Genomic DNA, 26,127 nt, shown 5'->3' with positions numbered 1-26,127 from the left:
GGGGGAGGGGGGGGCAGGGCCGCCGTTCGGCAAATCTGACCCCAGCGCGCTCAAATACACGAATTGCGGGTTAAACTGGGACCTTCGTGAAATGGATCAGTTTGATCTTGTGAGAAGTATATTTTTAAATGTTAAAAATGGTTTGTCAGTTGGGGTTTAGCTTTTTCTGAACGTTCCTAAAGGAACCCCTGTGTCGTGAATAGCAGGTTAGTGTCAGAGGGCGCTTGGCTGGACAGGGGGGTGCTCAGGAACCGGCTATATTGCACAGAATAGATAAATTTAATTAAGTTTTTTTCATGTATTTCTGTATGTAATTGTTGGAATAGAGCATACAGTGGTTTTCGGGGAGGCAGAGTTACTGCAGGTTCAAATTCCTGTGTTTATTTCTTGCCTTATTAGTGGTAGGTCATTTTTCAGCATTTTTTTTTTTCTTTTCCTAGAGGTTATAAGCAGGAGAGCAGTTGGGAAGAAAGGTGGTTTTGTGCTGTCTCAACTCGAGAAACTCACAAGTAACAGCAAATGTACACAAAGGAGGGAGAAAATGAAGGGTAAAGCTCAGCACCACCTTTCCTACCAACCGCTGAAGCATCAGGGAGGTCAGGTCTCCTATCACTAAGCCTAATGCACAGCCTTAGATGTCCACGGTAGTTTTTGGCCTGCAAGAAATAAAGGGGGAAGAATCATCACTTCTTTTTTTTTTTTTTTTTTTTTAATGGAGTAGTCTGAGTTTTATTAATTGTTTTCTGTTGAGATCAGAATTTGGGGAACAAATTAATAAGGTTATAAACCAGATCCTCCCATGTCAGCACAATGCAGTAGTCTTTTATGTCACTGCCTTTTTCAATTCCCCCACACTCCTTTCTTCTTGTTGCGTCTGTCCATGTCCATCCCCCTCCCACTCCCCAACCCCTCTTTTTTTAACATCGCAATGGCATTGGATAGAGATATTTGTTTCCAAGCAGGTTTTTCACTCCTGGTTTTTTTTCTGCCTTCCCCCTGTAGTTGCTGTATTTTATCCAGGCACCTTTCCCCTGGCCGTGGCAGTCTCCTTCGAGGATACTGTCAGTGTTGTGCCCTGGACCAGCTGTTGACTGCAGGGAAAGGGCCATATGAAAGCTGCAGCTGGTGCTCACCACTTACACCACTCCCTTTTCTTCCTTCTGCATCTCTTCTTCTCCAGAGTAAGGCATACTGCTCGCTGATACGTAATTGTCCATTCTTAGGGTTGGGCAAGTTTTAATATCAAACAGAAGCGGACTTTAAAAAAAGACGTGTGTGTGTCCTGAAGAACTGGAAGAGAGCAGATTGGGGAAAGGAGCATTTTACCAAGCACTTTTTTTTGTCTATTTGATTAGCGGCTTTAACTGAAAACTTTGGGAAAAATGTTGAGCAGGAGTATGAAGAAGAAAGACTTCTGTTCATGTTGATTTGTATTTTATTATGTTTGGAAAAATGTATATTCACTTTCCCTGAGTTTTGGATCATTTGCAAGTATCTAGCTAATTGAACAAAGGATGTGGTCACTTCAAAGTTTGTGTTTCTTCTCCCTGATACAGATCTCGATCAAGTATAGCATCATGTACAAGTGTAAGCACCCAAACTGCTTCTGACGATCAGGTTGTCAAATTCTGGGATGAACTCAGTTTAGTTGGCTTACCAGATGACATTGATGTTCAAGCCTTATTTGAGCCAACAGGTAAGTTATGTTGCTGTCCTGCTCTTTTCCCGCCCAGTAGTAGTATAGTAGCTGCAATGACAGTGAGTGAAGTTTTTCAGCCGTTCGTTTTCTGTGCTCTGTGTTTGATGCTTTCATAGATTTTGCCGATGTTACATGGTGTTTTTCTATAGTCTCCTCTTCAAGTACTGGACAGAATTGTTGCCAGCTTTGTATGGGGAAATATTTGTAATCTACTGCTGAAGTGGTGTTCACATAGCAATATCTTCAATATCATGATTCTGTTTTGGAGACAAAAGAAAAAAAAATGAGACATAGCTTAATATAATTCTTGAAGTCCTAATCCTGTAGCTTTACCTGATCTCCTGCTGCTAATGCGGTGTTATCAGGAATAATGGAGGGGAAGGTTTAAAAGAGCAGTATTGATAGAACAATAGAGGCATAATACACTTGCATGTTTCTGGTATCTGTAGGTTTTCTGTCAGAAAAATGTCGGGTTTTTAATCTACTCTTTCATTTTAACGGAACTTTTATTTTTACTCAGTTATAAATTGCTTTTTCAGAAAGCATCTATGTCCAAATGCTTTGATGCCAGTAGTCTACTCACATATTTTGCCTCAAAATTTGAAATATACTTGTGCAATAATATAAATGTGATTCTTTCATGAGTGTGGAAACTCATTTCAAATTCTAATTACAAAAAAAAAAATGTAATGGTTTGTTTTAAATGGTTATACCACAGTGTGTGTGGATGGACTGGGGGGTTTTTCAGTCTGAATTTTTTGAAGTTGTTGTTATTATTTGTAGACAGTTCTTCCCAGGCCATTACAGAGATTTTTAGGGGAGTGTTTTGTTGCTGAATGATGAAATTGACCAAGTAGCCGATTTCAACAGCTAATGTAAAGCACCATTTTGAATCTAGTATAAAGCTGTCACAGATTTCCTTTGGACGTATGCATAATTTACATAGTTTTTCCCGGAATTTAATCAGAAAATAATTTTAAGAGATAGCTGTTGAATTCTGCAAGTTACGAATTGTTTAGTTATGTGGATGAACATTTCTAATTCTATCTCTGCAATGTCTTTGTTGTATTGACACAGTTTTCTCAGTCATTTATAGGGTGTTTCTGTTCATGCTATATTTTGAACTTTTAAAATTTTTGTGTAGCGTTCTAAAGCATCGTGCGAGCATGTTCTACATGAACATACAGATTGGGAATCATCAGTCAAGGGTACATGTATAGGCAAATGTTATCTACAGTGAAATACAAGTTCAAGTGTAATTCTGCATGTGTGTCTAGTGCACAAACATTGCATATACACCCTACTGTTACGATTGTAGCATCAGGCGTCTGAACATGAGAAACAGATGTACAGAATGTGCTGAAATCAAGGTGTGTTATGTGTCAAAAAAATTGCAGTGTATTTAATGTATAGTAACTGCAGTATATTTTGTGTGTGATGATAAGGGCATTAATTGTTGCAACAAGAATAACAGGAGAGAGACTGTTCACTTTATCTGGCAAGTATTTACTACTAGAACTAGGTTCCATACTTACAGGAAGTGCTTGAAAGAGTAGTAGAATCAAAGCTCTTTTTCTTTCCTAATGCGTAAGGTCACTGCTGGGCTCATCACCGCTGTGCGGAGTGGTCATTGGGAGTCTGCCAGACTGAAGAGCAGCTATCGGTGAACGTGGACAAAGCTGTTGTCTCAGGGAGCACAGAAGTGAGTAAAAAAAACTTGAATGCTCAATCCAGTAAGAAAAGAGGGGTTGGGGATTGAAAACAACCACGTTAGACTAATGCACAAGAAGGTATGACCAAAGTTCTCCACATATGGATCTTTAAGCTCACATTTACAATAAGGTTTCTTTGGACAGGTCTTCATGGTAAAATCTACTTCTGCAGTTTGTTAAAAAGACTTAAGGAGTTGCATGGAATGTATCATTAATTAGTTCTGAAGTAACTAGAATGTAGAAAGTACCTGGCTGATGAAAACAAAATACAGACAAAAGGAAAGTTGAGTTCAAATTACCAAATGCCCTGCTAGGTAGAAGAAATACTTATTTTGCCAGTTTATATTCTAAAATTCGGTGACTCAAATGCAGAAAAAAAAAAATCTCAGTTATTTTCATACCAGTATAAAAAAGCAGGTTGGTATAGGAAAACTGGTGTTTACCACAAAGCCAATGTTGTTACTTTAAATATTGAGAGAAATACATATATAAATATATAGGTTTTTAATATGAAATGGTAATGTACTTGGAAAAGGACAGACTCCTTCTGGTGTCATATTCTGATGCCATTTTGAAATGATGAAGAGACCTGTTTTAGTTTTTTGTATTCATCAGCCATGCTGTTAACAAATCTGTGTAATTTTTGGTGTTTTTACCTATGATCATGCTTAGGCTTATTTTTACTTGATTCTTAAAGTTTTTAATCTGTTATATTAAGATAAAAAAAAGATGGAGAAAGATACCAGTAAACTCTCTCCATCGTGTGGACTAAAAAGCTGCTTCAAATCAGTCTTTCAGTACAAGCCGTATAATACAGCTTTCCTTGTGCCTTCTACTTTTACATATACTCATGCTGAATAAATGCTTTGCTTTAAATAATTTAGTTGATTTCTCTGTATCTGCTTTCAAAACAAAAGACTATTCAGAATGAATGAACCTGACAGTATTAAGTTCTAAATGAGCTTGAAGATGTTAAAGCATTTGTGTGTATGTATAAAAAAATATAAAATTAATTGAAAGAACATCCAAAAGTGCTTGCTTTCTTTTTAAATCTCACTGCTGAAAAGTTTTCATCTCCTTGTTTTTGGCTGATAGTGGTGGCCTGTCATTTTGTGACCAGCTAATTCCCATCTGCAGTACTTTTCATTTTATCTTGGTTTCTAACAGAAACCCTTACTGCAGTGTTGGAGCTTGTATTTTGTTTTATTGAATTTCATCCCGTTTCTGTTACTTCAGTTCTGTTTCTTTCTGTGTGGTACGTTGCTCCTCCCCTGTGCCTCAGGGTGTTGGTGCCTCACCTTCACTTCATTAGTACATTTTAAGTTTTGTGTAGACAAATATTTAAACAAGAATTCTTGGAGAATCCCACATCTCTCTGCTGTGGTAGTTTCCATTTTAGCCCTGTCTTTTCATGTTCTGCTCTGTAGCTTCTCTACTAATCTTGTCAAATTCTGCAAATAATTGTTAGATACCTCTGTTGCACACGTTTCGGTGCAGTGCAGAGGGATGAGAGAAATTTGAGTCAGGTGCCATTCTACATATTTTTCTATTCAATCTTTGCTGAAACTGTTAAGAAACTTTCTTTGCTGTAATACAGAGATCAGCCAGCAAAGAATGACATTTTGGTTATTCTCTTTTTATCCTTCTTGTGACGTCCCTAGGGAGAGCAGAGTAAAAGCACAACTGTGATTGATTCTAGAGGAATGGCTAGATGAAATGGGACATCTTTATCCCATGACCAGTGAATTTTTTACTTTTTTTTTTTTTTATCCCCCACAAGAGATAAGGAACAAACTCTTCTGTAGTTCTCTGTTCCTGACCATGGAGCAGCAGTGTGGGGGTTGCTCAAAGAGTTTGTGTATTACTGGTTGGGAGCCCAAGTAACCCTGTGTTTCCTTGTGTCCAGGCTGTAGTATTTTGTAATAATTTTCCACTGCTTTTTGACTTGTTGCTAAGCTAAAGAGGCACAAAAAAGTATAAGGTGCTGGTTATCCTGTGTGATAGTGGAAAAGCTTAAGGGAATAAATTTTCTTTGCACGAGATATTTTTAAAAGTTTTGAATTAAAAATATAGCAATTAATTTAATGTATGTTTTTGCATTTATGGCTGCTTTTGACTTGCTGAAATTTTGGGCTTCTTTCTAATGTGATGTTACTGCATTTTAAAATTAAAGTTTCTACTTAAATGTTTTGAACACTGTTGGCAATGCAGATGCAAGTATGTGCTCAGGGCATACAGAAAAACAGTTTAAATAAAAACAAGCTGTATGCTGTTTCCTCTACTTGCCACCGAATTTGCTTTGGGTTTTTTTGTTGTTGTTTGCTTGGTTGGGGATTTCTGTCTTCTTGGAAGTCCCTCTGGCATGGCATGGGTTTGTGATGTGGTCTGCAGCATTGACATCTTTCCTTAGCTGGGAAATTGTTTTCTTTTCCTTATGTTCATGTACAGGTTAATTTTTGACATGTAGCAAACTTTTTCTTTATAGTGTAGTCCATTGGTTTAAGTCTTCTAATTTGTCGAGAGCGTTTTGGGGCTGTTCTTACCTTGAGGGTCTCTTTAATTTGTACGTTACATTCATGTTTCTCATTAGTTAGGCTGCCTATTGTTTGCAAATCTGTTTTAACTGGATATGGCAGTGTTTCTTATTACGCTGTTTACCAGTTGAGATGTCCATTTGGCTTCACTGAACTTGTGATTGCATTAGTAAAGCTTGTGTGGACATACTGCATTGACCTATTCCAAAGTATGTAAGTTAATTCATTTTGGTTTTCTTCTTGGCCCGTGTTTGCTGAAGGTTTAAAATACAGTGCCATAGAGGTCTCGCTATCTGTGCATGTTTCACGAGATACCCTGCTTAGCGTGTCTTTCTTCTTCAGTTCTTTCTTTTGATTCACTCATTTTGAAGGCCTTGACAATTTATTTAGTGAGAGATCTGACCAATTTGTTACACATATTTGTGTCTAGACATAGGTGGGTTCTTTGACTTTCTTTTAGAGTCTTGGATTTGCATGTATTTAATACTAATGAGTGCACGTATGTACATCTGTGTATGTGAGGTGTTTGAGATCTTTTGCATCATGTTGTTTTATAACAACAAACAAGTAAGAGCTGGAATATACAGTTAAGTTTATTATGGTAGACGTGCTCTCCCTGTTTTGGGTGGTATAGGTGACTCGTTTAGTCTCCTTGCTTGTCTTGCTTGTCTCAGCAAGTGGGAGTCATGGATTTTCTCTGAAGCCACTTGCTAAATGTAAAAAGTCAGAAGGAACAACTGGTGATCCAGGTGACAAGCATAGTGTAAGAGCTTTTCTGAAGATGACTCTTCAGAATTCACAGATGTACCTCTGTAGCTTGTACAGCGTGTAAGTTAAAGAGCCTGAACACTCAGTCATGGCAGTTCCGTGTGTTCCCCCCCTCCCCCACTTTAATAGGTTTTCATGGGACTTTGGAGTAATTTTGTTTCAAGCTTTGAATGAAAAGAGCTTCTCGGAATATGGATGGGGGAGAGAAAACTTCCAGTGATTTGCTTGATCTAAAACTTAACTAAATTGCTTATGATTCATAAGAGCTCTACTCTGTACATAAAAATTACTGTAGTAGAGAAGCTGTAATATTGTCAGCTTTATGAAGATAGACTTCTATCAGTAAGGTGTTTCTACGGATATTTATCATAAGTTCCAAAGACAGGATGAAATGGAGACTTAGTAAAATAAAGTAGGCAAAGGAAAATGATTGAACAGAAATCAGTTTTTGCTGAAAAAAAATAGACATGGGCAAGCAGAGTTTTCTGCTTTTTCTTGTATTTCTGGCTTCAGTCTTATACCTTCTTAACTATGCTGCTTTTTGATATTTGAAAGGGTGAACTTACTGGTATTACCATTTGAAATGGAAGCCTTTAGGGCTTGCATCTGCTCAGCTTTAACAAGAGTGGTTTGTGAAATATTTTCAGGTATTTTTAAATACTGCTTTATAATTCCCTTGTTTATTTTACATATATTGATGTCTGTTTCTCTATAGTCAGCTGAGGAAATAATGTTCTCTGCTTGTTTGCCTTACATTGTCTAGCCATAGCTCTTCTGTATGCTACAAAGTCCCAAGTGATGTGGGCTACTTTTTCTCCCCAATACCTAAGTAGCTCAATTCAGAAGATGGATTTAAGGAAGACTCAGTAGATAGGGTGTTTGAACTACTTCTGAACAAAGAGGGCATGAGAAAGGAATGCAATAATAATTTTCCCAGCCAGCTTTCTCTTCTGATAAGATGTAGGAAGCAGTTTAGAAGTCTGTGAGAATTTGTCAAGGACACTAAAGTCAAAGAAAACAATATTGGTGGTGTCCTGGTTTCAGCTGGGACAGAGTTACGTTTCTTCATAGTAGCTGGTAAGAGGCTGTGTTTTGAATTTGTGCGGAAGAGAAGCTGATCACACACTGATGGTTATAGTTGCTGCCATGACAGTCAAGGACTTTTCAGCTTCTCTGCTGTGCCCATGTCTGCAGGGGCAGGAGGAGCTGGGAGGGAGCACAGCCCCAATTACTAGCCTAGGAATTGACCTTAGGTTCAGGATTGAGACCCAAATTGGCCAATGACATACTCCATATCATGCACGTCATGCCCAGTATATATGTGAGGGTCTGTCCAGATTTTCTGTCTCTCTCTGGGTTTGCTCTTGACTCAGGATCGCATCTTTCTCCTGGGTTGCCCCACAGGGTCATCTCACTTTCTCCGTCAGCTCGCAGTCTCTCAGCTGCTTGGGTTCTTATCTCCGCAGAGATGAAGTCGCAGCTCCCACCAGATGGTCTGCACTCAGGGTGTGCAGCCAGACAGCTGAAAATTTGCTGTCTTCTCCCACCCATCCACGTTCTTTTTTAGTTAATCGGAGCAGTATCTTCACTCTGTACAAGGCAGCTGTTTTCAGCTCCTGCTGAGTTTCTGCAGGCTGTGTTTGGCATGTTATCGTTGCTGAGAATTGTAGGAGTTGTTGCTTTGCATAGAAGCAAGCTAATCAATAGTATCTTGCCTTCCTCCAGACTCAAAACAATCTGCTGTTTTGACACTCCTCTCCCCTGTAAGCCCTTTTCACACTGTAATGCAATCTTGAAAAAAATTTTTTTAAGGCAGTTTCCCTTGAATTCTGTCACCAGAGGCGGGAGATTACGCTGTTTGTAGATGTGTCCAAGTTGGGGCAGTGTTACAAGGCTTGCATATTAAATATCATACTCAAATTGTCTCTTAAAGCCCTTTCCATCTACTGTTTTTAATTCTTTGCTCAAGACTGTATTCTGGTGTGATGCTTACCAAGCAAGACCCTAAAGAAATAAATTGAGGGGAAAGTTGGGAAACATTTAAAATGTTCATACTTCCTTTTAAAAAGTGTTTGTCCATATTTTGAATGTATCCCCACCCCTTAGCCTCAGTGCAATTGTCATCTTGTTGAGACATGTCCATTTTTTTAGTGGTATGTGTGTGTGTTTACTCGTACTGCTTTAAGTTGAAAACCGATTTGTCTGAACTGATGCTTCCTTTTGTTGTTCCTTTTATGTAAAGTTAAGCATCAACATCTTGATACACTGTTCATACATGGTGGAGGATTGTGCTCATTTAGCCATAGCAATTTTTAATCTAGTTTTACTTTTTGTTGACATAAAAACTGTGTGTGAAAAATAGTTTAGATGACAGAATCGTGAAGATGAGGGATGGTGTTGGCTTCATATGTCTCAGCCTAGCTGAACAGAGCGTGTAGTGATGTCTTTTTTTCAAGAGAGTGCAAGATTTGCAGTTCCTTGATGCTCTAAATGCTCCCTTCTTCCTTTTCATTATTGGAAGAGTTAGTAATTCTTAAAGCCAGGGAAAAATGCATAAAGAACATAATCTATCATAATTTATACCATTTCTGGACAGAATCCTCTGTATTTGCCCATTTTTCAAGGAGAAGCTTTATAATGTGATACTAATAAGTGGCTCTGGTATTCAGATGTTCCTCTCCCACCTCTTGAGTTCTTTATGGTACTTCTGCATGCACAAGGCACTTGGCTTCTCTTCATCTCCCTTCACTGCAGCTTGGCAGTGACTACCTGGCTGATCATCTGTTGCAGGGGCTTCTGATTTTATCTTACTGAGGTTTTTTTTTTTTTTCCTGTAGTTGCTTTTGTCTTGCAACTGAGGAAGGAAGTACTGCAGGAAGTATTCTTCCAAAATAACATCTCTAGTTTTTTATGGGTTGCTGTCTCTTAGAGAACTGTGGCACAGAAAGTGCTATAGAAAGACTAGAGGAATACTGATGAATGTCTTATCAAGACAAGACTTCCATATGCTTGTGGTCAGTTTAGTAGTTTTATTCAGTTCCTAGCATGTTTTAGAAATACTGTAACAGTTCAGCCCTGGGACCATGAGGTATTTATTTCAGTGTGCGTGAGTTTCCCTCTTGTTATTTTGGAGTTCCTGTAGAGATCTGTAGCCATTTCCCTGCCAATGATGATGATAAGCTTTGCGCTTCAAGGGAAGACATAGTAACCAAGTGTACAGCTTTGGTAACATTTTAGCATTGTAAATTTTCTTCCCTGAATTACTCTGTTCCAGAGCAGTTTGGAATTTGGTCATCTGAAGCCAGCTTGTTAATGACATCAGAAACAAAAGCCAGCTTGTTAATGAATCAGAAACGCTGTGTCAGTTATTTTACAACTGTTATTTTCCAAGTTCTGCAAAGCCACCGTGGTATCTTAAAATTATCCTAGTTGGTTTTGGTTTACTACATATAATTCTTCTGGAACACCTTTGTACACCATAAATGATGTCAGTACAGCTTTGGTAAATCTGTTCAGGTTCAAGAGCTGCCACTCTAACGCACTGGTTAGAGTGAAACTGTGTCCTGGTCTGTAAGAAACCAGTGCTAGAGCTTAACCCCAGACAGCTGTTGCAAAAAGACAATGACTAGCTCGTGTATTCTAATAAATACATTTTAGGTTATAAGTAATAAACTTTTTTCAGAGTAAGAGATGATTTTTTTACAAACCGTCATTTTTGTCCAACATACAATCTCTGTGGTTTCATTGCCTGGTTACCCCTACAGTTTCATAGAACAGAAGCATGATGTCATTTCTGGCAGGTGGATCTGCACAAATGACCTCTCCCATAACTGCGTTTCTGGAACTCAGTAGCAAATAAGGAGGGAAAAGACTTGGGTTACTTGGGCAGCACAAGACATCTTTCCTTAAGACTGTTCATATGGCTTCATTTAGAGGAAAGTGTTTGATTTTTCAGCCTCACCTATTCCTTTTTCTCTCCCACTGCAGTGGTGCTGCTGGTTTCCTGCTGTGGTGCCAGGAGGCTGTTCTGCGGGAGCTGGCCCTGTGACCGCTCCCTTGGCACTGAGTTGGAAAGCAGAGTCAGCCTTAGAGTTTTCAGTCTGGGGGGAGGGGTTTCAAGATGAATGCTTTAAAAGATGCACCTTTCTTGAACTCTAGATGTCTGATATGTGGGCACTAGAACCAGGGGAGAGAGGCTGTTGCTACAGAGATGTTTCGGAGAAAGTTTTGATCCTGAATAGATGATAGGCATTGCAGATGCTAACGCCAGTCTGTGAGGTGTAGGAAGCAGACAAAAGGGACTGTGGGCACGGAGAGAGACTGAGAGAGAAGCAGCAATAGTCCAGGAATGAAAGCTGAAAAGCCTAGCTGAGAAACATGAAAAGGCCTATGTTCCTGAAGGAATTTCCAGTGCAGGTTTTCTTTATTCAGTAACATTCGCTGAAATAATGTACTGAAAGCTTTGAAGTGAAATTGTTTAGTGTGTGTTCCAAACTGGTGAAGTGTGTTTCACAAAGACCTTTTCTTCCTTTTTGCATGACTTGAGTAGAAAACACTTTTTTCGTAATATGCCCAAAGAAATTCTCTATATTCCTTTTTTTCTTTTCTGCTCCGGGTGTCTTTCTTAAATGTTACCCTAAGCACTAAGGCAGTGACGTACTAGTTCACTTTGAGGTAGCACTCTGTTGCTGGGCATTTGATTTCAAGAGTTCATAATCTATGTATACCAAGTTATTCTGGGGGTTTATGTGGTAAAAACAGGGAGAACCTCATCTCTGAAGAGCGAAGAAAGCCCGCTAAAGTAAGATCACACTGTCTCTTAAGATTGTACCTTCTTCTTCAACTAGTGCTTCAGCTTGCTCGTCCGACTGACCCGTTTTGGTACTTTGCTATAGAACATGAGAATATGGATACTTGAGCTCTCCCTTTCTCCGCTCTTTCCATGCTCAGCAGCAGTACCATAGTCCTTCAAGTTGTACAAAATAAACAAAAATGACACTGTAATGCCCCCAAATTTTAAATATGGAACAAGGAAATAACAAAATGTTATTTTAAAAATGTGTGAAGATATTTACGAATTTATTTAAATTATTATCCCATTAATATTTTCAGCAGATAAGAAGACTGGAGCTTTATATATGTATTAAAAAAAGGCAGGGAAACCGGGGAAACGTACCCATCTGTTAACAAGCATGCCAACAGTAAGCCCATAGAAGCTTATACAAGGAAGTGTAGCAGTCCCACCTGTCTCCTCACTTTTGTAGGTATTTGAACGCAACCCTTCTTTTCCTACCTTACTACCATCTCACTTGTGGCTGCTTCTTATTTAAATATTTTGTATTCAGGATTTTTCATAGCTTATATGGATCGATCAGTTGTGTGGTGGTTTTGGTTTTTTTTTTTTTTTCAATGTTAGTGCTTAAGGGTCTAATTTTGTGTTTGTGTGATTGTTACATTTATGAAAAAAGACTAATCAATCTTTTGTAGTTAATATTGGTTAGTTTTAGTCAAGGACAGATCCTCATTATGGAAATAAAAAGGCATCTTCCTTGGCTTAAGAAGCTTGTTCTTTAATAGATAGAACATGAAAAAAAGGAAAAAAATACCCCTGTGGGTCAAGTTGTAGGTATATTTGCTGAGCTGTAGCATGTTTGGTTAGTGGTAGACAGTGGACTCTAATATTGGTTTCGTAGCAGTTTCCCTTTTAAACAGTATTTTATCTATGTCTTTCCGATTTTTTTCATGGATGTGGGTCATGTGCTTTTTTTTTTAATGACAACTTTAAAGTTCATACTCTTTAATTAATTGGAGTTATAAAGTGGTTTTGATTATTCCAATCAAAAGAGTCTGAGTAATATTTTTCCTGCTAATATAAATTATATTATGGGTTTTGATTTGGGGTTTTCACCCATCCTCAAAAAAATCATACAAACATATTTAAATTAAAAACTCAGGAGTACTCATATTAGTCTATTGGCATCAATTTTCTTTTAAGCAGTAGCCTAAAAACTACTTCTGAGATTGGTGTACTCAGCAGCTTGCAAAATCAGACCATTAGTGAAAAATAGTTTTGAACTCCCTAAAGATTTTGTTATTGACTTCCATTAGTGTAAGTTCTGTCCCAGAGTTGCAGATTGAGCATAAATATTGCAGGCATCAGTATGAAGTACTCCCATTAATGCAGGTGTCCTTGAGTGTTTTTTTAATAACATGGAACAAATCACGCATGAGAGAGACATCTTATGAATCTTCACAAATGGGAACCAACTGCCCTTCATGTGCAAGTGCCTAACGCTCAGTGATAAATACAGACATTACTTGCATTAAAGCTATTTTTTCTAATGATCTAGGCTGCTACTGATAGTCATCTCTTTATGTAAAAGAATTAATATTGTTTATTTTCATTTATATAATTGTCCTCTCCATTCTGCAGAGCTGACCTGGGAATAAAAGGTAGGCAGACAGTGGTAGGTCTGCTGCCAATAATGAACGTGTAGGTGTTCCATGATTCATAGTCATGATTAATATTAATAAGAAGGATCTTATTTAGTAATATTTATTAATTGAAGAACTGATGAAGTGGCATGTTCTCAAATCAGCACTTCCTATAAGCTTTTTTACTGGTGTGTTTTTTCTTCAGTGATATTAATATATTCCTTCAAAAATGTCATGTTCCTCTTCAGTACATGGTGGGAGAGAAGTAGCTGTTATGAAATAAATAAATAAATAAATAAATATTTGCTTCCTGGAGCATCTAACATTGGTAAAATAACTTGATGCACCCTAAATATATTAGTGTGACATGATCTCACTTCAGATAAAATGAGAATACTTGTATTAAATCTACAATCTAGGCCATTTTTTTTTTCTATAATACTGTAGGTATTTCCACATCTAGCCTTCTCACTTCCAATTTTTAATTAATAAAATAATATTTCTTTCTGTTAAAAAATTTTCCCCCACTCATGTGTGAAGTTGCCTGGCAAAGAACTGGGAAGAGTGGCAGATTCTGCAGAGTAAATAGTGGATCTGGATCTGAATAAACTGCTGTGAAATACCCAAGCAAATACTGGTACTTTTTTTTCCTTTCAGTTACTGCAGGTTCTTACGGCAATGTTAGTTATTATTTGTGTGGTATTTCCAGGGAGATGTGTTGACAAATCGTAAACCTTTAAGAGTGAATAGAGACTTTTAGAGATATAATACAAGATGACAGTTCAGTTACTATCATCATTCTTTGAACGTTGTGAGGACAATGCTCATTTTCCAAAATGTAAATAGATTTGATTCGTTGAATAGGTAAGAGTTTGAGGTTTTCTAATGTCCTACCAGGTGAGTTTTTTAATTAGAGTAACTTGAAATAGATGGTGAATTGTTGGGAAGACTGTTACTGTTATGCATCCATCACATCAGAATATTATCTTGGGCACCTTCGGAATGTTTGCTTTCTGTCAGACTGAAATACTGTGATGGGTAAATCCCCCAGTAAAGGTCAGACCTGGCAGCAACGCTCGCTCATCTGAGACACTAAAAGGTCAGAATGCTCAAGATTCTAGTAAGACTAGAAGCTGAGCACAGCAATGTATGGTTGTATTTCCACTCTTAATTTTATGTGAGCCTGTTGTGTTTGGTACTTCCGGAAGTTAAATTCTGTAGGTGAGTTGCACTGTTACAGTCTTATGCAGCTGTTTGATGTTTTTTCAGTCTTTGCTGAACTCCTTTAATTGAAATAATTCCATTTTGTGGTAAACCATTTCTTGCCTTATGGGTATTTTAGTAAAGTATTCATCCTGGTACTGTGACAGCGTTGTTATCTTGATGCTACCGCAGAATTAGGGTGATCATCTGATGCTAAGATTTCCATGCCATCAGATAAAATTGATTTTAGAAAAAGTGATTGAATCTTGATTTAACCCTCTGAATGGTCTCTGTAATAGTACTGGACAGCTCACATGAATTAGCTGAGCATCCTGTGTCTCTCAAGGAGTTTCTTTGTAGACGATTATGATTGTTAAGCCTAGGAGCCACAATGAAGTAGACTTTCCACTGTGTTAGCGTGTAGACAGTGTAGGTTTAGGACTTGTAACCTGCCTGTGGACTTAAAGCCTGGTCTGTGTGGTGTAGCAGGAATATGCGTGGTCCAGAGCGTAACGCAGAATCCAAAATACGACTCTCAGAATCCCAGGCTGGCTCCTGCTCTTTTTCCAGGTCCATGTCTTTTGTTAACCCAAATTACTTCCCCTTCAATAGTTCTGATGTATTATTCATGTTATTTCAGTGTGGCTTTACTTTTGATAAAGGAATGGGATTTCACTATTTTACTATAAGTATTGTGAGAAAAAGCTTTTGGGACATTATTCTAGTCCTAGTTTAGCTGTAACCACATAAGAATAAAAATATCAAAACCTCCTTGGCCTGTCATTAGAGACTAAGGAAAAGCATTATGAAGAAATAGGATTGTGCTTTGTTTGACTATATGCTACATATGAAATAGAAGATTCATGTAATTGTTTGTGCCTTACTCCTTCAAGAGTGTAAGAAGCCTGTTATACATAGCAACATTAAAAACCACACGGAACCTTGTAGGGGAGAAAAGGAATTTTAATGTAAAAGAGACCAGGTGGGAATTGGTGCTGGGACAGAAGGAGATATGTACATTTGCTAAGGGGATCTGTGACGTATAAAACATAATGCTTTCTTGGCATTTTTTCCATTCGATGGCACTAATATCTCTATAATTAAGAGCAATGGAAGTATTTAGAGGAAAAGTGTATACTGTTAGAAACCATTCTTTTTTTAATTGAACAGCTGTAATTTCTACCAATGGAACAAACTATATTATAAGAAAATGATTATTAGTTTAGAATGCAAAGTTAAATGAATGCAAAATTAACAAACAGATGGTGAAGAATTATTGTGCTTTATTTTACTCCTGGGTAAAAGGGCTCATGCATGATTGTAAAAATGTCATCACACTTCGTAAACCTGAAAGCAAACAGAATTTGCAGTTGTGCACATCTGTTTTGGGACACTGCTAAAGGGTTAGAAGAATCAATGTTGTTTTCAAATAAGGGTATTCATCAAAAGGATATCATTTACTTAACAGTTATGGCTTCTGCTAAGCATCAGACTTAATGTTCTGTGGAATTCATTACAAAATTTGGCAGCTTTTTTCTTCACAAGCTACTGAGGCAGCATGCTGCAAAACAAAATGAACAGCCCCTTCTTATCCTCTCCTCCCTGAACCCCGATACAATTGAATTACCTGCGATATGTTTGACCAGTAATTTCAGGATTTTAAATTCTAGATCAAGATGTTGCACTTCACGATGCTTGCCTCAGGAATGTCAGTGATAAAATAAGATGGAAAGACAAGGGGCTTGTTTGTTTATTTCAGTAGCTAGTGAATTAAAAAAGGATATGTAATGTTTGGGGATACCATGTTTTGGGAGGAGGAATGGGAGAAATGTGTAAACGACTAATTTAGTCAAATTGAAAAAAACCTAAAAGCCCCAGACAGATAAACCATGTGAAGCTTTTATTAGAAAATAAATTATATCAATGTTTCAAGCTGGTAGTTTCAGAGTATGCCATCTAATTGCTTTATTTGAGCTCAATTTACAAAAATTAGTGAACTGAAGATGTAGGATTTTGTTTACGATGACTCTGTGCCATTTGGAGAGCGCAATTTAGGAACAGCCAAGGAAATAGGAATTATGAACAATAAGGTACTGATTGCAGTCAGTGGGGAAGGAATACTAAGGAGGTGCTCGCTAATGAGGAAGGTATTAAAGGCAGGAAATTCTTGTATTTTTTTTTTATGTCTGTACATAATCCAGAGTTCCTTGTCACCCCATCCCCACTATTACCTTGTAAATTAAGCATAGCATTGAGTATGTATAGTGACTTTTGCTGACATTAACTTTCTGTTAAACTGAGTTAATTTATTTACAAAATTTTTCTTAAAAGAATGCGTTATATTAAGACTATCAAATCAAACACTCAAAGTTAGGACGTGCCAGAAGACAGGCTGTCTGCTCACACGTGATATCCTTTACACCCAGTTAATATCCTTTGTGCGTATGACTGATTATGCAGTCTTGAATTGTATGATCACATGCAGAACAGCTAGTGCCCAGTTCAGTCCATAACATTGCTGTTTTAGTAAAAACCTCTTCAATATTACATTTTTTCATTGTTGTTCGATGCGTAGGTATGTAGACCATTCAAATACCGCTGAAAGGAAAGAACTACTCATTTCCACATGAGTTTTTTTATGACGTTTCTACTGTAATAAACATGTGAATGACTTGTCTATACATTTTTCTGAATAGTAGATTTATGTGGCCTTTTTATGCATCTTGGGCTCCATTTTCCCCAAGAGAAGTTGAATTTATTTTTAATTTTTTTTACTTTAAAATATCTGCTAATTTGGATGACAAATTGAAAGAGTTTCAAAAGTACTCAGAGTTACGTAAAAAATTGCACTTTATATTGTAGTTCTTCCTTCACTGTGTTGGACTTATGAGGACACAGTCTATGTAGAAATCAAGACTGTGTTTTTTGGGGAGGGGGGAAACAAGCTTTTAAAAGTAAGGTTAAGAACTAAACAAAATTAAGAAAAGTTTTGCTTGGTGCCCTGCCTGATATTATAAAGGTGCTCAATGAAAGCAGTGAAGGTAGGACTGTTTTGCAGGTCATCGTCCATTTGCCTTAACTAAATGTTTTTTTCTCCCCCAAGCAGTACACATCTTGCTTCAGTACATATTATTTTCGCCTCTACAAATCAAGCACAGTCCTAGAAGTAACAGTTTTCTTTAATGCAGAGACTTCTTTTAAGAGGTCTGTTTTATGCACTAGATCCATGTTCGATCTGCAATCCTTTTTGTGTCTTAATGCACATACACAATTATACTGCATATGTGTGTCTGTTCATTCCTTTATCTGTGTCTCTGCGTTGCCTTGTGCTTGTCTGACCATATCATTTTCTTCCATCAGGGGAAAAAAAGAAAAGTCAGACCTCCTCAACTGCAGGTTTAAAACCCTTATGGCTACGTACAGACCTCTGCCATTGGAGCTGGTGAAGTGATAGCGATGTAGCACTAGGAGTCAAAGGACAGCGTACTTTTCCTCCTTGTAGTCTTCATCCAGTTTCAGTTGCCTCAGGCTTCTGACTTTGTTCAAGTTGATCTTTTCGGCTGCTTCCAGTTTTCTTCATTCTTCCTGCATCTCACCTCCTTAACCTTTCTGTACACTTTTCCTCATGTTTCTTTTGAGATCTGTCCCTTTACCGTTTCCTGTGCTATAGCACATCAGTTCCCTCAGCTCTTCATCCAATTTTAGTGCCCAGTTTTAGTTAATTGGCCCTTGAAGTGTTATCCCTGTCCCTCCTCAGCTTCCATCTCAGTCCATCGTTTCTCTTCCCAGTCTCACTAGATTCACTCACACAGTGTCGTTTGTCCCTTTTGTCTCTTTTGACCCATATTTGCCCATCTGCCTGTGTGCTGGATACTCTCATTCCCCAGACGGTTTAAGTGACAGTATCAAGAGCCTTCGGGATGTCTGCTTTCCATTCCTGGGGGTTATTGTGCTTAGGCTTAGAGTGTTTATTACAGACTTCCTCTCTCTAATCCTTGGCATACTGAAGCAATCTTTGCAGAAGGTACACGTAGTCTGATCCGTGCTAGAAATTGGAGAGCATCAGTCATGATCAATGAAAGTAGATTTTTTTCTGTGATTTTTCACTGACAAACTTTTGGAAGTGTTTTACATTAGAAAAAATAGTTTTCTCAAGCTTGATCACATCTGGATAGATCTGCAGGGTGAGGGCAAAAGTTGACATTCCCCACACTAAAATTCCTGACAAATTGCAAGTCCTGTGAGTGAAGTTCGTTTTAAGATGAGCAAAATGTTTTTCTTACTGACTTCTCTATTCTCAGAAATGTCTGGAAAGTTATGACTAAGTGTTCCAAAAGTATTTGAGAGAATTTAGGCATGTGTTATGTGAATGAAGCTTGAGCCCAACTTGTTATCATTCAGAAAACTTAGATGAACAGAATTTATGTGGAAGTCTTTGTAAGCAGTACCCATTCACATCCCTTCATTGGTAGTGCCTTTGTTGTGGACCACCCACTCTGGTCACCTGAATTGCGACAAAGGGAATTCCATAGCACAAGTCTCTATTAAGTGTAATGGGAGCTTAAACACTTGGCCTATATATAGGCACAAAATGTCTGAAGTTTAGATGTCCTCAAGTCTTGTGTCATTTGGAAGCACAACGTGACTGCAAATGTGATTATGGCAGCCTAGCTGTAGCTACAGAGGATCTGTAGGATAGACGCAACCTACAGAATGCATAAACCACTTCAGGATCCTTATATGTGATTCAGGAGCTGTGCTGCATTAGGCAGAAAGTTGACTTAATCCCAGTATCTTCCACAATGACCAGTAACAGATACCTAGAGAAGATCATTAAACAACAAGCATGTAGCAGTGTTTCCCTCAATTATTTTTTTTTCAAGCCTCCAACAATTTTTGGCTCAGATTGTGCTCTGCCAACAAAAGTGTCTACACATTCTTCTTAAGACCTTCTGAGCGTGAATCAAATGGAACTGGCACAATAGTCTGTTTTCTGAGCCTGCCAAAAAGCAGCCTAAAACCAAAGCTGATGATTTCTGTTCTTGCCTTGTTTGTCCTGAAGTTGCTGATGGTGAAGCCTAATAATCACAATTTAAATTACATTAAACTTTATTGACTTTCTCATTGTTGACATGCTAGATAAACAACAGGCTTGCGTGTGCCCTTCTGTCACAGTAGATATTAGATGAGAATTAAGGGAATAGTTGGTTGTTAGCTGTGGGGAAACTTGGACTCACTCAAAACATTTACATTTTGATAAATCTTGTGGAAAGCGACAAAATGAGTTAAAAAAATGCTTTTCCTCATGAAAGTGTGAAAAAAGCAGCAAAGGCAGAGTCTGTGGAGGAAATAATCTGCATGCAGTTATTCCACTAGTTTATGTAATAATACAACTTCAAGGCACACAAACCCTTCTGTGGAGCTTCTGAATAGACAGTGTGTGGGAACATTTCAGCTTATATGAGAAAGGATTTGTGTGCCGTAAGGTTTGCACGTTTTCCTCTACCTATTTAAGGTATCAAATAAAAAGATATTCTCTCCATTAGCGAACTTGGATCTTACAGTTTATTAACCTACCACAACTGTTAAGAAAAAATCCCTGCAAAACACTAATTCTTCCAATTTTTAGATGCCTTGATATCAACACCATTTATTTAATATAACTTTTTATAAAGGTGAAAAAAGGAGGCAACTGGTGGGAAGGAGGAAGAAAGTAGTGAGTTGTGGAGAGCCTGAAATCTCCACGCTTAAAAGTAGAAAGCAAAAGTCCCTTCATTGCATCTCTTGAATCACTGATAGTGATGTTTAGTCATCATAATTTGTATCTTCTCACCTTTGTTCCTTATTCCTGTATAGATAACTGGGCAGATCAGGGACAGGTGGAGTATTTGGTCAAGAATTCTGCGCTAGAAGACAGTCTTTCTCAGTCGTGTATTGAGCTTGGCCAAATTGCATCTCTTATGGCTGTTCATGTTTTTTCATATAGTTTTAGAAGCAAAACTTGATAGTTTGTTTCTACAATTGTGATTTTTTTCCTTTTTTTTTAAATTTACTTCAGAGTACTCGGAGCATAAAGTGGACACTATAGTCAAGTTTTAATACATGTTGTCTCTGTTAATAACATTTTAGTTTTAAATTACAGTTATAAGAGAGAAGTCTTAATTTTAGTTTCTTCAATTTTGGTACGTGTTAAGGATTGAGGAACAAAAATAACTGATCTCCGATTGGATTGCTTGTTACAAATGTAAGTAATTTCCAAATTTGTGACATGATAATGCAAAATTAAAAAATTAGAAGGTAATTTCTAGTACTCCTGGAAATGTATGTTGTTGAGTACCTTTTCTAATCAGCAGCTCAGTCAAAAGCCATTAATTGTTTTCATGCTTTATACTACTTAAAGCAGTGTATTTGACATTAGAAGTGATAATGGTGATCAGTGTCTATAAGCAATATAAAGCTTTTCCTAGATCATGGACTAATCAATGAAGATTATCAGAACCACCAGAGAACATATTTCATTTCTATGCTGAAATTTCTTTGCAGTCTCTTTAATGACAATATGTTAAGGTCCAGTTCTCCTTGGTTACAGGTTTATATAATAGCAGTTTTCAGTAGCTAAACAGTCTGAAATTTGTTCTTAGTGGTAATACATTAAATTGGTTAACTAAGGACACATGTCTCGGGTGCATTTTTGGGTACACTATCATAAAATTGCTTATAGTTATCGTAGGTTTTGTTGGCTGACCTTTTTAAAGCTTAATAAGTTCATAATCAGTGACAACCTTTTGTCATTTTGCTTAAAAAACATTTTGCAATACCTAATATTAATATTTAACTTTACTGCACTAATCAAGTCTTAACTGAGTATTTATTCAAAGTCCATTTCTTCGCCTTTTTTAATGTCTGCCTCCTGTGGGTTGATGATACATGTCCGGTTACTGAGACGGTAATGCTATAAAGTAATTCTAAGGGCAATAAAATAATGATAAACATGATCTCTGATTTGTTGTTAGTACTATCGGGATAAAATCTTAGGTTATCATAAACACCGGCATCTTCATTTGAACTTGCGCTGAGTTTTGGAGTACTTCGAAGTCTGGAGCAGCAGGAAGGTTTCTGTGAAGTTGGAATACACCCTATGTCTTGGTTTTTTTAATGGTGTAGGAAGGTTAGAAAGATGTAATTAAGCTGTTTCTCTTGTCACCATTTTACTGTCTGTTTCCAGTAAAGCCAGTAGCATTTGTGATGTTTGGTTGAGCTTTGGTTGAACTTTCTGTTCAGTTGATTTTGGTACAATTACGATTCTAGCATGGTTGTACGAGTTTTTATCTTCCCAGAAATTTTCTGAGTGGTTTCTGCTACTCTGTTTCATGGAGGATGTATTCCCGTACAACTAGAAAAGAGGGGAGGAGATTGAGCAGGTTTTCTTACGTTTTGTGTTAATTCACTTTGTTCTTCCTCTTTCACTGTATTTGTGTATCAATGTCACGTTTGATCCAACGGGTTTAGTGAATAAAGGGAATTTTAAAATGAAATGTAAAAGACCGCATAGCTATTTGCTTTTAGAAATGAGAATCTTTTCTGTCTGTGCGGAAAAAAAACCAAAAAACCCCAGATGTAAAAGAAAAAGATGAAAAGGACCAAGTAGAAGGAGGTGTGGACAGTTTTAAATGGTGGAAGTTACAATAGTAAGAAGTAGCAGAGGTATGAATGGGATCAGAGATTTATTGCTCTGGATGAGTGCTCTGGGAGCTTGCTGGAGAAAACAGTAACCAATGAAAGAGTTTTTGACTAGGAACATAGTGTATTGGCTCTGCTTTAGTGACATTTATTTTGTTGAATGTACTATGAATAAGTAATGAGCTATCTCTTCAGCTTTCTGACACCTTGTAAAGTTTTATTTTCTGTAGAACAGGACTGTAAAATTATTTGATCTGTGAACAAAACGGTGTTTGGCTTGCTTTGGCAGCTTACCATTTTCCTATATTTCCCTTTTGAATACTCAGATTCGGCTTCCGTCTCCTTCACATGACGCCTTATTTTCTGCTTGTGCTAATGAAACTGAAGACTCCGTACTGTCTCTGTTACTGTCCTCAGACACTGTGATAAAGACACTCGCATTTCATGGGCGATATGATTTATTCCTTCCTCCCACCTCCTACTGTCCTGATGCTGTATTTTAGCAAGAGTAGTAAAGTAGTATCTGTTAATGGCTTTATTTACCAGAGCTTTTAATTTTTATTTTTAAATTAACATAGTTTTGCTGTTCACATCCTTAGTTTCTTTGTGAAGGTCAATTAATTGTAATAGCTGCATACTTGTTCTTCTGGGGTCATAGCATGTGGCCTGGTTTCAGAGAAGCGTTGGCTTCTAGTGCTGGAAGAGGAACTCTCCTCATCAACAGCTGTTGCCAAAAAAAATCCCTTTGGGCATTTGTTTCTTCAGACTGCTTTATCTCTCTTATAAATTCAGCAAATGTTGATATTCTGTGCTTTTTTATTTGCTTCACATGATATATACCACATTGTTTTTAAAGAGTGTGTTTCACTTAGCTGCCAAATGCTTTTCATTGCCAGTGCAGTTTAGCAGATGGGTTTGAAGGGTTCAATTAAATGTAATTTGGGCTTCCATTTTTCTTCCAGCATCTTTACATGATCCCTTAAATCAACATCAACATTTTCCAAGGCTTTGTAGTAATCCTGTAGTTTGCTCTTCTCTAATAATTTCGTCATATAGTCATATAGTATTTGGAAAAAGGTATATTCTGATTTTACATTTGTTATGTACCATTGTTGATTGGTGGTTTTGAAAAACAGAGATGATGCTTAGAAATACCATTAATATTGCTATTCTAATCCATTATTTCCAGCTTTTAGTACATGTTAGATTATTAGAGTGCTTGCAGTCCTTTCAAAATTTTTTCTCAGTTAGATAATTCTTAAGGGTTAATTATGAGATACAACAAAGTCTCTGTTCAAAGCTTTCTTGAGGGACACATTTTGGACCTGAGTTCCTTCCAAGTTGCCTTTTCTAGTGTTTCTTACCGAGTCATATCTTTGAAAAATGTGTGGCCTGTCTGTAAGAGTTGGGCCTTAGCTATAGTCTGGGCCGTCTCAATAGGCTGTAGGAGTGTCAAGTATGAAAAGTGCAATGGGTTGTATGCTATTTAACGTGAAGCTGCAGTTCATGAAGCTGGAGGCTTTGGGCTGTATTTTCAGGATTTCACATCTAAGTCCAGGATTTACCTTGTACAGCATTCTCAGAGAGTGTTTACTGAATATATAATTTTCTGAAACAAGTTTCCTGCATGACTTTGCTTTTGTTGTCAGTCCTTAAACTTAATTGGTGTTGCTACCGTCTTCACCTGCTTCAGGAATGCTGTCTAACTGTTTGCTTATCTTGTCCCTCCTCCTCTCTACATTTCATCTAGAAAAGTAGAATGTATCTTTTCCATGCTGTTAGTAGGTGTTGGAGACAAGGGTAGAGGAGAGATGTCTCGCACATCTGAAGCACAGAAACATGGCAGTAGTTATCCTTACCCACTTCAGTTTCTGTGCTGAAGCATTTTATCTTTTTACAATGCAGTTGTGTTCAGCGTAAACTAATATTTGTTCTTTCCCTTGTCTGTGAGTTGTGGTGCAGGCAGATATTTTGCTGAAGGCATTAATTTAGTCTGGTTTTAAGAGTGTCAGTATAGTTGTTAACACAGGTAGCTTTGTGATTTGTATTTTGGTATAGGCTGCTTTTGATATCTGTGGGCTTGTAGTAGCACTATTTCATGCCTAATTTCATGCCAGGCTTTGAAACACAGAAGAATTAGGTAATAAATATTGTCTGAATTCTAAGAATTAAGCAGATGCAGTATGTAACTTTTTTTTTATTTGGTATATGTTCATATTTGGATGTTACTTTACCCGAGCTAGTAATCAAACATGCCAATGTTAGTATTATATTTTTATTATGAAAAGTGAGAGTCGCTGAGCTCAGTTGTTGCTGTATGTTATGTATGCCTTCCTGTGAAGCCACTGACCTGTTTTTTCTTAAGTTTACTCCAAATCTTACGGTGCTGTGCCCTAGCCTTAAAGTCTTGTTGCCTTGGTGAAAAAGTGCAAAAACATGTTACAGTGCTTCAGGGACTGTAATGAAACCAAGAAGGAAAAAGGCTGATTAATTGAATCAGAAAGGTGTGGGTGATATTTTACAAGCAGGCTGATGGAGTCTGTTCCCTCTTGACTAGAGAACTGGAGGGTTATTGCGTAGTCCTTTCTGAGAAATTATTTCTTTACAAATGTGACTATGGTCTTTAATAATAATCATGCTTATTTGTGGCTGATTGAAGTTTAGCGGTGATATTTGTGTAGCCTTGAAAGGAGAGATGAGAAGAAAGTGTTAGGTTATGTAATGTATTATCATCCCAGGGAGAATTGTTTAATGTCAACAAGATTTTCAGTAGAACATGATACTTTCATTTGCATTTGCATTTCTGATTACAGCGTCTGCAGTTTCGCATTACAACTTGCAGAGCTTTGTGGTTTTTAGTTATAACCTGTTGGCAGCGTAGTGGGGTCTGCCTTGTTACTCAGGATAAGTCTCCAAGCCCCTTTACTCTGATGAGAAGAATCTTGCTCATCAGAGTGCATTTAGAGTGGGTTTCAGTAAACATTTTAAGCTGGAAAGATCTGGGAGTGCCATTGAAAGACACAGTCCACTAGTTTCCTTCTCCACAGTATTCACTCCCTTCTGCTGGCTGGGGTGTTTGTCTGTTAAAAGAGACTGGGGAACAGATCTGGCTGAAAAAATTGAAAGAAAAAAATAGGTTTTGAGCAATTTATTATATTTATTTTTCAGCGATGTGCATATTGTAAGCACCTTGGAGCCACTATCAAATGCTGTGAAGAGAAATGTACCCAGATGTACCATTACCCCTGTGCTGCTGGAGCAGGCACATTTCAGGATTTCAGTAACTTGTCCCTCCTTTGTCCAGACCACATTGATCAGGCTCCTGAAAGATGTAAGTACATAGTATTCAAATTACACAATTAGTACCAAGTTTTGTGAAAACTGCTGTGTGGTAGGATCAGCTTAAGAGAGTGCGTTTGTTTAGATTTGTTCTCCCCGTTCATGTACCCAAGAATTCATGTATGTTTGGGTATGAGAAAGAGAGAAAGATGCAAGTTCATACTCTTCTGTTTTTGCAGGCTGACAGTGGTGCACAGCAAAATTAGTATTTTTCTTTTTTTTTTAATGACAGAACAAAGGAAGCATTTATTCATAAGGCTTGTCTTCTGTCAGGTTTTAGTTCAAGTCAATAGGCTTGCTAACTTGCCCTCAAGTTAGGGCAACCATATTGCAAACACTTCAGCTCAATAATAAGTTTAGATCTGTTAGGAGCTTTATTTTGTACTTTTTCCAGAGAAGAGTTGTTCCTGAAGCTCTCAGTTTTATCTTGAGCACAAAACTTTTTCTTTTGGTAAGACTTTATTAAGGTTTAATGTTTACTTTTGTTAGGAGAAGACTATTTAAGTATATCAGAAAACCAATTGAAAGGAGTAGTTATTAAGTATATTAATTAAATTTGAATTTCATAAGAATGATCAAGTTCTGTATGTGTAAGAACTACTAAAGAATTTATTGACTTCATTGAGTTCATAATTTCAAATGAAATAACAATTGAAAAAATGATTTCTTTGTAGCAAAGGAAGAAGCAAATTGTGCAGTGTGCGACAGCCCTGGAGACCTCTTAGATCAACTTTTTTGTACTACCTGTGGCCAGCAC

General features: G+C 37.5%; 1 protein-coding gene across 1 annotated transcript; it reads left to right on the top strand.

Moving 5' to 3' along the window:
* Positions 1–1,556: 1,556 nt before the first annotated feature.
* LOC104467525 lies at positions 1,557–26,095 on the top strand (the record flags this gene model as incomplete). The annotated part of the gene is made up of 4 exons (XM_010081329.1): positions 1,557–1,696; positions 6,620–6,773; positions 25,200–25,362; positions 26,045–26,095. Coding segments are annotated over 4 exons (508 nt in total), but the record flags the coding sequence as incomplete, so codon positions are not given.
* Positions 26,096–26,127: the final 32 nt, after the last annotated feature.

The sequence above is a fragment of the Pterocles gutturalis genome, unplaced genomic scaffold (assembly GCF_000699245.1).
Source record: "Pterocles gutturalis isolate BGI_N339 unplaced genomic scaffold, ASM69924v1 scaffold19291, whole genome shotgun sequence".
Taxonomy (NCBI): Eukaryota; Metazoa; Chordata; class Aves; order Pterocliformes; family Pteroclidae; genus Pterocles; species Pterocles gutturalis.
Note: the sequence above shows the minus strand (reverse complement) of the source record. Positions and strands in the feature narration are given on the sequence as shown.